We start from the raw sequence: 13,522 nt of genomic DNA on the forward strand, positions 1-13,522 counted from the left end.
TTGTTAAATTTTATTTTTGATTTTGTGTGTTTTGTTGGCTACAATTTAAAGGTGATTTCTGGCCGTAACAACATCTACATATGATCTGCGTCGGATAGAAGTCGACCTTATGTATATAAATATCTATACATCTGTTAACCTATTTTTGGTTGAAAAAAATCTCTATGGAAAGTCTGTAACTGTTTGACCAAAAGTCATCTTTTATTTCGTATTTGAATGTTCCAAGATCAATCAAAGTCTTATTCATGTACATGTATACGTGCACTTGAATAAGGTCGATTTCTATCCGATGCAGGTCATATCATGTCCTCATTAACTATAAATTTCATCATATTCTGTTGTGTGGTTTCAAAGGAGTTGCGTTGACAAACTGTTGCAGTAGTACATTTAGGCAAATTGCAAGTTCAAAGGAGCATAACTCTTAAAAAAAAAATTACATCATTATTTCCTGTCGATTTGCACATCAACATAGTATGTCCTTGTTATCTACAAAGTTTCATTAAATTATGCTGTGTGGTTTCAGAAGAGTTGCGGTGCAAAGAACAGAACTGACGGACGGACAGACAGAATACGGACTAACGGGTCAAACACAAAATAACCAACTCAACTTCGTTATGGTTGGTATAATTACACTAAAACACATTCATTCATGTAGTATTTTTCGCGGGATTTTAGAGAACGTAAACAATCAAACCATCCATAAAGCACACGCTACATACAAAGAGACTGATTTACGGACGGAAAATCTTACATCTTTAAGATCAAGATAATCATAATGAAGGCATTGAAATTATTATTATCATCAATGCGAAATTATTTCTCAACTTGCAGGTTTCATCGCAATCATCAATTATTTATGCCATTCAATACCATTTCTACAGTTACATCTTGTTTTATACCTGGTTCAGTAAATCTACAATTGCAGCTTTATAAGCTTGAATGATATAAACATATCTTGCATTGACTCTTTCAAAGGGAAATTCCAATTTTCACATTAATCATATTACCCGTGGCAATTTTGTGTACATGCAAGTGCAGTGAAAATGTGAAAGATCGATATATGCATATTTATATAGGTACAATAAAATGTTTTACTTGAAATAAGGAGTATAAAAAGTGGGAGTTCTTTAAAAAATATATATAAAGCAAATTTAATTACCTGTCAATAAATGTGTTATAGATCATTTCCATTCGGCGTCCGTCAGTTACTCGCGCCGAAAGGGTTTGCGTCTCCAATTGTTAGATTTATGCTTGTAAAGGTATCAATGACAATTCTTTCCAGTTATTCAGACCGTTTTTTTTTGTTGTTCAGTTCGTTATATGCTACATTGTATACATTTTATTTTATTTTATTTTAATTTTACAGGCACTTGTCTCTAAGAAAATTCTCTACATACCTTTACAAGTTTACGGTATATAGATATAAATAAGAAGATGTGGTATGAGTGCCAATGAGACAACTCTCCATCCAAGTCACAATGTATAAAAAGTAAACACTTATAGGTCAAAGTACGGTCTTCAACACGGAGCCTTGGCTCACACCGAACAGCAAGCTTTAAAGGGCCCAAATATGACTAGTGTAAAACAATTCAAAAAGCAAAACCAACGGTCTAATCTATATAAAAAAACGAGAAACGAATAACACTTAAAAACCACATCAACAAACGACAACCACTGAGCAACAGGCTCCTGACTTAGGACAGGCGCATACAAATGCAGCGGGTTTATACGTTTCAACAGGCGCCAACCTTCACCCTAACCTGAAACAGTAGTGTAACATTACAACATAAGAAGACACACTATAAAATATCAATTGAAATGGCTTAACTCGATCATAAAGACATATAAACAAAAACAGGTAAACATACACTGAACGAATAAGTCTGATATATGACACAATAAAAATACAATATTAATAATAAAAGTTGTAGAAGAATGTCAAAAAGACAACTCTAACCTGGGACAAAATGGCGTTAAATAAAATAACGTACACAGGTAAAGGAGTAGGTCCAGTAAGACCCCTTTTTGGCCCCAAAATATAGTAGTTTTACAAAATTGCTAAAATGTAAACTTTAAGCTATTTATTGGAAAGTACAATACTTCTGCTACATAAATATGGGCAGTTTTTAACAATACAATGCATATATATCGGGTACTAGCATCATTAAGTCATGCTAAATTACGGAAATCTTCACAATTTTAGCATTTGAGTTAAATTTTAGACGGTTTCCGCCTTAAATGGAAGTGGCCGCATTTGTGTTCATTCTTAATATTTAAATGCAAGTTGTATTTGATGATAATACATAACATATATAAAGGTTGAGAGTGAACACGGATGCGGCCACTTTCATTTTTGACAAAAACCGTCTGAAAAGTGACATATTATGGCATATTTGATAGATTTTTCATATCTAAGCTTGAATCTGAGCGTCTTTAATGATAAAATCAGTTCAAATCTGTCACATAAACTAATTGAATCGAGTGAAGTAGACACTTAAGTGTTTAAAAAGTGACCAAAATCTTTCATCAGATGAACCTGAAATTTGAGGCCAAAATCGACCCTTACCGGACCTACTCCTTTAAATATAATAATTTTGTTGTTAGGAGTACGGAAATTTTTTTTTTAAATAAATAAATGTGATGTTCACAGTTTGAGTACAAAGGTGAAAATTTATCGTCATACTAAATACTTATCAAAGGTGGTACATATTAAAAATAGTGAGACGAGATGTAACACCAAATAAGTAAACATTGAATAACAAAAATGAATTACAAATTGTGTCAACAGGTCAAATTAACACAAAAGTTCGATTTGAGAGTACTCCCAGTTACTGAAAGCTAGTTAAAAACCAAAAACAATTAATAATAAAAAAATCATGCATCAAAGACTAAAATCAACTAAAACACATCCCAGGGATTTAGTGTTTTAACGCCATGGACAGTCAAAGAAGACATGACTTGTGCAATGCCAAAATAAAAGTATCGACAGGCAGTAGGATCGTTAGGATTTTAATAAATATGTATCATGTTATATATATTTAAAAGCAATCTCTAAATAGAAAATAAACGTGGGTGTTTATTTATACATCCCCCCCCCCCAAAAAAAAAACATTCGAAAAGAATAAAAAATTTAGTTATGTTTTAATGTGTTGATGACAAAATCGATGTTAGTGCCAATGTAAACAATATTCAAAGATCTTATTACAACATTAATAAGATAACCTTTACTTATAAGTTTGTTTAAAGGTTCGATGAGTTTACACGGATTACATAGTGATTTCCGCGCTTTTAGTACAATATTACCGTAAAATTTAGGATGTGAAATACAGTTTTTAATAATTTTTCTACAGGAACAGCCAAATTTACTAATCAAATCTTTGTATATATGAAAGAATTTAGTAAATGTTTTAAGTTTTTTATGGTAACGAAATCCCTATTTAATAATATACCAGTGATGCATGGATTAGGTTCGTTAAAATCTATAACATCACTACACACACGGGCATATCGAACGAGTTTGGATATATAAACACCGTATGATGGAGCCAAGGGAACATCGCCGTCTAAAAAAGGAAAATTAACAATAGGGAATGAAAAATCGTCTCTTTTGTCGTAAATTTTAGTATGGAGTTACCCTTTAGAAATTGAAATGTTAGATTTATTTAAAGTAAGTTCATTTGGGTAAATTTCGGTAGTATAATTAAAGAACTCTGGATTTTTTAACAAAAAAATATCATCAAGAGAACGGTAGGTATTGTTGAATGTGTCAACCAAATGTAACAATGACGTGTCTTTACTGAGTTTGGCCATAAACTGTGATCCATAGCAATACAGGAATAAATCTGCTATTAAAGGGGCGCATTTTTTGTCCATAGGAATACCTACTACCTGTCGATACACTTTATCGCCGAAACGTACATATATGTTGTCCAGGATAAAATTTAAAGCTTCATATCTTCACATTTCCAGTAAGTGTATCTAGAATACTTTCCTTTGTCGTTACAGAAAAAGGCTTCAAACGAGTTACAGCAAATCAATTTGCAGTGAGATTTTTCAAAAGACCATTTAATTAAATATGAAAACTTTTTCTTGATAAGATTGTGTGGAAGTGTGGTGTAGCGGGTTGAAAAATCATAACTGTCAACAGAATTAAAAGGACCATCAAAAGCACGTATTTTATCTAAAACCTCTAAAGAATTTTTAAGATTCCAAAAATAATTAAGCTGGGTAGTGGCAGTGATATGCTTGTTTACAACTTGACTCTGAGCATACGGACCTGAATGTAGAAGAATTGATAATTTTGTTTTGGAGAACTTCCGTGTAGTACATGCGTCACACCACCACTACACTATTGGCTGCTTTGTCTGCCGGCAAGAACACAAACCGCTTTGCGAGTACTTTGAGTTTATTTTTTATTCTAGAAATGGGTATATCATGAACCCTATTATTGATTTCAGAATTGTTTTCAAAATGAGATATACGAATATCAACAGTATTCATATTTTTTTTCAAATAACTGTCTAGAGATTTTTTATCAGATTTTTCACGTTTACACCAATTTTTATACGACCGCAAAAATTAAAAATTTTTTGGTCGTACATTGGTATGACGTTGGCGTCGTCGTCGTCGTCGTCGTCCGAAGACACATTGGTTTTCGCACTCTAACTTTAGTTTAAGTGAATGGATCTCCATGAAATTTTACCATAAGGTTCAATACCACAAAAGGAAGGTTGGGATTGATTTTGGGGGTTACGGTACCAACAGTTAAGGAATTAGGGGCCAAAAGGGGCCAAAAATAAGCATTTTTGTAACTTCCAGACATAACTTGTGTGTTAGTGTATGGATCTCTCTGACATTGTACCACAAGGTTCCATATTGCAAAGGGAATGCTGGGATTGATTTCGGGGGTAATTGCCTCAAAATTTTAGGATATAGGGGCCAAAAAAGGGGGGAAAAACAAGCATTTTTCTAGTTTCATGATAATAACTTGTGTGTAAGTGTATGGATCTTTCTGAAATTGAACTGCAAGGTTCCATATCACAAAGCAAAAGCTGGAATTGAGTTTGGGGGTAATTGCCCAAAACGTTTAGGAATAAGGGGCCAAAAAGGGGCCAAAAATAGCATTTTTCTAGTTTCCAGACAATTACTTGTGTTCAAGTGTATGGATCTCTCTGAAATTGTAATGCAAGGTACCTTACCACAAAGGGAAGGCTGGGATTGATTTCGGGGGTAATTGCCTCAAAATTTTATGAATTAGGGGCCAAAAAGGGAAAACAAAACAAGCATTTTTCTAGTTTCAGGACAATAACTTGTGTGTAAGTGTATGGATCTTTATGAAATTGAACTACAAGGTTCCATATCACAAGAGGAAAGCTGGGTTTGAGTTTGGGGGTAATTGCCTTAAACGTTTAGGAATTTGGGGCCAAAAAGGGGCCTAAAAACAAGCATTTTTCTAGTTTCCAGACAATAACTTGTGTTCAAGTGTATGGATCTCTCTGAAATTGTACTGCAAGGTACCATACCACAAAGGGAAGGCTGGGATTGAGTTTGGGGGTGATGAATCATAAGGGGGTTCAAAAAATTTGGGGGGGGATTTTTTTTTTTTTTCCTTTTTTTTCTTTTTTCCTTTTTTTTTTTCTTTTAAAATTTTCCATTTTAAGTTGGTTATTTCTGATTTATATTTAAAAGCAAATAATAATGATATGGTAGGAGATACACACCAAACAGGATGTGTAAATTATTATATAATAAGTATTGTGCAATAGCAAGAAATTTTCAATTGCACAGTATTGCACAATAGCAAGAAATCTTCAATTGCACAGTATTGCGCAATAGCAAGAAATATCCAATAGCATAATATTGCGCAATAGCAAGAAATTGTCAATTGTACAGTATTGCGCAATAGCAAGAAATTTTCAATTGCACAGTATTGTGCAAAAGAAGATAATTCGTATAAATTGCTTATTTCTTGACCAATTTCAATGGGGTTTTATTCTTGAATTCTTGGGGTTCTTTAATATGCTGAATCTGACTGTGTATTAAGTTTTTGGATTTTGGGCCCCGTTTTTAAATTGGTCCACATTGAGGTCCAAAAGGTCCAAAATTAAACTTTGTTTGATTTCATCAAAAATTGAATTATTGGGGTTCTTTGATATGCCGAATCTAACCGTGTATTTAGATTCTTAATTTTTGGTTCCGTTTTCAAATTGGTCTACATTAAGGTTCAAAGGGTCCAAAATTAAACTTAGTTTGATTTTAACAAAAATTAAATTTTTAGGGTTCTTTGATATGCTGAATCTAAACATGTATTTAAATTTTTGATTATGGGCCCAGTTTTCAAGTTGGTCCAAATCGGGGTCCAAAATTAAACTTTGTTTGATTTCATCAAAAGTTGAATTCTTGGGGTTCTTTGATATGCTGAATCTAACCATGTATTTAGATTTTGGATATTGGACCATAATAGGTGAATGTCCAATTTAAAATTTTTAAGTTCTTAGACCACATTCATTCTGTGTCAGTAACCTATGCTGTGTCAAATATTTAATCACAATCCAAATTCAGAGCTGTATCAAGCTTGAATGTTGTGTCCATACTGGCCCCAACTGTTCAGGGTTCGACCTCTGCGGTCGTATCAAGCTGCGCCCTGCTGAGCATTTTATTACAGTAGGCAGACACTGTTTCCATTCTATAATAGATGGAGGATGATATTTAAGTCCTTTCGCAAGAAAAGTTTTGACCTCATCTTCAACGATGTTGAGGTATCCTGTAAAGACATGACCATAGGGAACATATCTAAAACTAGATGATTTACAGTCTCAAGTGGAAGCAGTATTATTTTCTATATTGACGTCCGATGTTACTGACGTATAATTAAAAAAATTCAGACTTGTTGTTTTTTTTGTACGATTACGAAATAATAGGTGATTCTGTATTATTAAAATATGGAGGTATTTGGCTATGGATGGTAGAGTCATTGAATATACTAGATAAGTTAATAAAATCAATACCTGTATTCATATATTTTAATTCATGAAAATGCCGTTTTTGATTTTCAGGTTTATCGATACTAAGAAACAGCCTGTGATGACAAAAGGCTGTAATAATTCGGGTTTATTCATACAACGGGCTGAAAAATGAAATTTTATCACACTCCAGAAAAATATCATATAGTTTACTTAATTATTGGTATATGACCAAGTTTGCATAATAATTGGTGTTTACCATTATTTTTTATGTGTATAATTTATACGATTTTTAATACGTAGATTACGGTTTTTACATCGGATGACCGTGAGGGCATTCCGGTGTATTGTTGCCACAGACATTTCTACCCACGTGACTTTCGTTTTTGACTGATAACCGAACGCAAAATAACATTCCTTATCGCTTGTTATATATCAATTTCATCAATAAAAATTCATGAAAATAATTTTTAAGAACATAGATAAATGATATGAAAATGTTTTGTCGTGAGAAATTTATATATATCAATAACAAATCAAGAATACCGAAAATTTGAGTTAACGCATGCGGAAGAATATCTCAAGAACGTTTTGCGGGAAAATATGAATGCCTACTCAAATCCAATCTATTAGAAAAATCGAATTATTACAGAAGAGTGTCCACCATGCACTTGCACTGCACTATTATTAGAATAGTAGAATAGAATGATATACAAATGGATGAAAATTATATATACATGTAACTGTTATATACAAATATTAATATAATATATAACAACAAACCAGAGTATACTGATTTGTATCACTACAATATGATAGTTATTACGGTGAGATTGAATTCCCTGTCATTTATTCATCATCCACACACTAACTTGTCTCTGAAAAAAAATATCTATGTACCTTAACCTCACTTTCAGGTATAGAGATTGATTTTTTTTTCTGAGACAAGTGCTTGTGACCATCCACAAGAAATTGCGGTCATCCTATGTTCAGTACTTCTGTACTTTGATTACGTTTACCATAAGACCTATCATTTCTTAGCCGTTTATCGACAATATTCATGACATCAATAGAAGTTTTAGATATGTTCCCCTGTCCCAATATTTTGTCATTGAGAACGAGAGGATAAGCTGTTTGAAGTCTTTTTATCCAAAATAGTTCGCGAACTTAACGGGATTTTTCAAATTGTTTGTGTGATTTTCCTGGTTGTTTCTGAACGGTTTCAAGTGGTTGGAATTTTATAAATTTTAGATTGTGATCATGCTTATCTAAATGTTGGTATATCAAACTTTTGAATTTTTTAGATTTTCGAAAGCGGTAAAGGTGCTCTTGATTTCTTCTGTAATATTCTCGTCTCGTCTGTCCCACATATTGAATACCACACTTAGGCTGGGTTCAAGTTACCAAATAAATAAGGTTTTGGGTTTTTCAGGTAATGTCACAGGAAAAGAAGAGCGAAAAAACTCTCCCGTTCACTGTTGACCTAACAGTGTTGTGTAAAGTATGTGTATATTTGTTAGAAACAAGCGCGTGTGCTCAATATTCAGAATTAACTTTTGACGTCATATTTATGATTATTTATAAAGAAAGACTTTTTCTCCTATCTTAAGGCGTCGAATATCTTTTTTAAAGATAGTACATGTTTGTTATTGTCTTTACAGAGATATATCGATATAAATTATTTTGAGCTTTATGTATTGCTAGTTTAAGATATAATTTTTATGATAATGAAAAATTAAGAACGATGTCAAGTAAAACATAACGATATGAGCTTAAAGTACTCACAGTCTCAATTAATAGCAAACATGTTTACGTACACTGGAATATTAGTTATTATACCTCCGTAACACTCAATTTTCTCGATAAAGAATGCAAATAAGATACATGTTGTAATATGGCTTGCTTGTGTATTTCAAACTACAGAGTTTAACAAGTACACATTTTTAGATATCCGATTTTTTAACATATGAAGAGTTCCTTTTCAATTCTATAAAAATCAGAAGATGCGAAACGATTGTCAATGAGGTAACTTTTTACTGCGATATGTACTATGAACCCGCTTCATCATTTTACGCACTGCGAATGAGTAGTTCCAACGTGTTACACGACGGGTGCGATTAGTGCAGCAGGGACTGCTTAGACTTCCGGAGCACCTCAGTTTATCTCAAGTTTTTGCGGTGATCATATTGTTCTATCTTTAGGTTTCTGTTAAGCGTTTCGTGGACTGTTATTTATCTTTATGCTTTTTGGGGGAGCCATAACGTTGTTGGATTTTACCTCACTTAATGGTTTTAATTGCTCCATTGATATCCTCCCTATTCTCATTCTTTGATTAGTGAGTGTCAAGAACAAATAATAAATCGGACCAGTATCGTTCATAATAGATTCAAGTACAAGTTATTACTGTTTAATACTTTTAATACGCATGTTCGGACAACATAAGCATAAACTCATTGGTCAAGTAACATTCAATTCAGGGAATAAAAACGAAAATATCACTTTATTGATTTAAAAACTCAAACACATGAGGAGCACCATGTGGGATGTCACAAATTTGCCAAATAAAATTGCACCCACGTTTATTTTTCTAAATTTGTTCTAAATTTATCAACGAAAATATAGAAATGTTATGTTAATTATCATGTCATGCCATTGTTTCATTTAGAGTGTTTGATTTTTGCATTTTGAGTACACAAGCAAAATGAATTACGACTAACACAAAAGTATGTTGAATCACATTCATTGTGAATCTTATCACTTTGTGTTTATTCTTTCATAAGTATTATCATTTTGCTTATTTTACAGAATTGACATTGAATTGAAAATATATATTTTAGCCACTTTTTTTATCAACACACAACAGTCTATGCTAAACATATACTGCCTTGTCCCTTACAGCTCATGATCGTTGGTCTTTCGGTAGCTTGGTCTCCGAAAGTGACCTGTTGCGTTTATGAACATATTGGCAGGTTGGCTATTTTTGGCTAAATCCCGTACCAGCCTAAAAAATCGACTCAGCATTTCGGTTTAACAAAAAATATATGGTGTATTAGAATGACACAAAGAAGATACAAACCTGAATATTCATGTAATATTTCTTACTGGAAATTAAAAACTTATAAATTAATGATTATTTGAACGTATTAACCGAAACATAAAAAGAGCGTCCATAAGGTATTTGCAATCATTATTTTCAGTGGCTGTATAAAAACTTTTTCTGTACAGATATCGTACACAATATTTAAAAAAAATCTTACCAAAATATTACCAACAATTCCTATACTGATCCCAACACATATAATAACCAAGGAAACTGATGATATTACAAAGTCTTCTTGTAAAAAGTTTTTATACAAGATTTCACTTCCATCTGTGCTATTTAAATGGTTGTTTTTCTGATGTTTTCGTAAAATAACATCAAATATACTCTCAAGATCCATCTCTTGTTCTTTTGTATGTATTTTACCTTTACAGCTAAACCTTGTGTAAGCGATCTGATATCTGGCGTCCAATCCGCACGAATTTATATTCTAAACTATCCAATCAGCTGACAACTTCATATGTTAAATAGTCTAAAATTACCTGGAATAACGGCCTTCTTTTTATAAATCTTGTTAAAACATAGATCTAAAACCAGATAGAACACCAATAATCAATCAACACTATATATATCAACGTTAATAAATTTTCATTTTGTGATAGATTATCTAACAAGTTAGGATTTTAAAAATATTTCTGGAAAGCACACTCAGACATACATGAATGATTATCTTATGCAAACATTTTATAAAAAGGATTCTTGCATGCATACATCTAATAAGATTTTATTTTCTTCGCTGTTTCCATTTTTACTACCATATTCATTAAACTATTGTTCCTAAGTTGTGGAATACTACGTGAATAGTTATGTCAATAATCATGTCGATGATATCTATTAAAGTTCTGTTTTCATTCCTATAAATGCAGAATTTCAATTAAATATAACAATTGTAATAATAATTGCCTAAAAAAACAACCATAATTGTATTCTTTTTTTTTCCCTTTTCCCCATTACCGACATGAAAATATTGAGATGTGGTATAATTGCCAATGAGAAAACTACACCAAAGTTGAAATGAAGTGGATGTTAGCAATTATAGGCAACCTCACGGCCTTCAACAATGAGAAAATCCCATACCGTATAGTCGGCTTTAAAAGGCCACGACATGAAAATATGAAACAATTTAATTGAAAAAACTAACGGCCTAGTTTATAACAAAACAATTTACGAAACCAATATGACAGACATGAACCAACGACAACCACTGAACTACAGGCTCCTAACTTGGGTCAGGCACACATAAAATGTGGCGGGGTTAAACATGTGAGCGTTCGACTCTCCCCGTAACCTAGGACAGTTGTGTAAATGCATGTTGAACGTATATCTAGGATGAATTTTTTATTCACATTTACATTATACATGAAAGTTTCAACCACCCAACAGAATGTGGTATATATTTTAGACCATTTGGGGATCCGAAAACACAAGTGTATCATGTAGACCTTCCGTTAACATTACTTTTTAAAAACTTTTTAAACAACTACTCAAAAAGACAAATTCCTTCTTGGTGTAAGGACAATGTAAATAATCATTTGAAAAATAATTAGTGAGAGAAAATAACGTATGTCAACGACATTTTTTCTTCTTCATAAAACTGAACAGTATATAACCCTAGCATTTCCAGCCGAATAAGGAATACATGGCGTTTTGATCATTGGTTTAGTATTCTACAGCCGTATGGAATCATTCAGAAACAACATTTATAATGCAAGGCTGTGGCTATACTTTTTATCCTTTTTTTATTTATAAGCTCTTCATTTTTGTAATAAGTTTTGGATTTTCAAATATTTTGGCCACGAACATAAATGAAGAGACATTTATAGTGGAGAAATATTGGTATTGTTAATGTTATTGTAAGACTTGCACTATCATCAGCTGCCATAAGGTTATTTACGATTCGCAATATTAATAATGAAAAACAAATTAAGTTTTCAAATTAGAGTAGCTATTTCCGAATTATTATCACAGCTACACCTGGTTAATTTGGAAACAGGTCAACTTTAAGCCTATTATACTTATTTTTGCACTTATGGTATTCAATCCTTGTTCGATAAAATGTGCTCAATGATTTCATTTAGTCCGTGTAGAACATGTTTCAATGTACTGCAATGAAATGGATTTTATTTTGCATTTGAAATCAATGATTTTTATAAATATGTAATTGTTCAGCAATTACCTCGTAGGTTCATGTCGATTAAAATCTAGTATTATACAAGGTCAAGTACACAAACGAACAATGACAAACTAAAACCTTAAAATAAGATGGAATTATAGATTTTTTTCACGTAACAATTTAGATAAATTTAACATATTTTCATTTGAATATCTAGGGTGAATATTTTTTTGTGGAAATATTATGGAATTTGCGCATCAGGTTTTGTTAAAACAATAACTTGAGTGAAAATGACTATTTTTACATATTTTTACAAAGATTAGAAAAATATGAGTATGTTGAATGGGTTTTAAGATGAAATATTTTTTTTCAGATTTTATGTTTTCAAAAAGGTAAATTTTAAAAGTGGCGTTTGACTTTGTGCAAGTGATGTGGGTTTAGCACATTTGCATGGTCTAGGTGGAGCTTTAAATAGAAAAGTGTTGTTGATGCAATTGAAATTACTGTAAAACATGGTGTTCATACGTTTTGCTAAATCATTGAGAACATCTTACATAAACCTTCTACCCACCCTGTCTCGCTCCTTTTGAATTTGATACGATCCGCTCAGTTATTTTTTACCTTGATTTGTTTCTCCTTTATGTATGTTTGAGCTTAAACATCGATAAACTCATACAGTCTTTTTATAAACGAAATGTATAACTTCCTTTTATTCGACATTTACAATTCGGTGCCTACACAACAAGGAAAATAGAAAATAACACTTCATAATCGCCTTTTCTTCGATGTACCAAAAATCCTAATGTTTTTCGTTTCAAAGGTTGGCCCGAGAATGTTCTTGTCTATTCACCTTGCTCACAGTGTCCGCGTTGTCAAAACCAACCACTCCCCAATTATAATATATTATCAAAATAAATTAATACTAATACATGTACGTAGTTTATATAGAGAAAACTATCAAATGTCTATAAAGTTAAAGAAAGATCTGTTAAAAAAGTAAGCCCGTTTCGCATCTTCATGTATGTACAGAATCACAAATAATCTGTATAGAATCACACATTAATATAAGAGCGTTTCATAAACCGACAATCGAAAGGCAAAATCCCTTGCAATTCCTTGCTACATAACTTTTTTTTCCGTTTTCATTTAGCTATATATACAAATATTTTCAACAGTAAACTTTTTCCTAGGACAGAATAGGATCGTTTGTTATCAATCAGACGTCCTAGACGTGTATCAGAATTCAAGAATATGCGACAAAGTGCCTTTTTGTGTGACCAAGCTAGTAAGTTCTAGTTACTACTGTAAACACTGTTACTCCAACCTTTTGCAGCAGCTGCGCTATGC

The 13,522-nt window shown here is 32.3% G+C and overlaps 1 protein-coding gene across 1 annotated transcript in view; it reads right to left on the bottom strand.

Moving 5' to 3' along the window:
- Positions 1-10,512, bottom strand: part of LOC127730372 (melatonin receptor type 1A-like) — a 31,883-nt gene extending 21,371 nt beyond the window's left edge. The window contains exon 1 of the mRNA XM_052238750.1: positions 10,220-10,512. Within this exon, the coding sequence (XP_052094710.1) occupies positions 10,220-10,402 (183 nt within the window). The 5' untranslated portion in view covers positions 10,403-10,512. The remainder of the gene's footprint in view (positions 1-10,219) is intronic.
- Between the last annotated feature and the right edge of the window lie 3,010 nt (positions 10,513-13,522).

Source organism: Mytilus californianus, unplaced genomic scaffold (genome assembly GCF_021869535.1).
Source record: "Mytilus californianus isolate M0D057914Y unplaced genomic scaffold, xbMytCali1.0.p SCAF_2, whole genome shotgun sequence".
Lineage (NCBI taxonomy): Eukaryota > Metazoa > Mollusca > Bivalvia > Mytilida > Mytilidae > Mytilus > Mytilus californianus.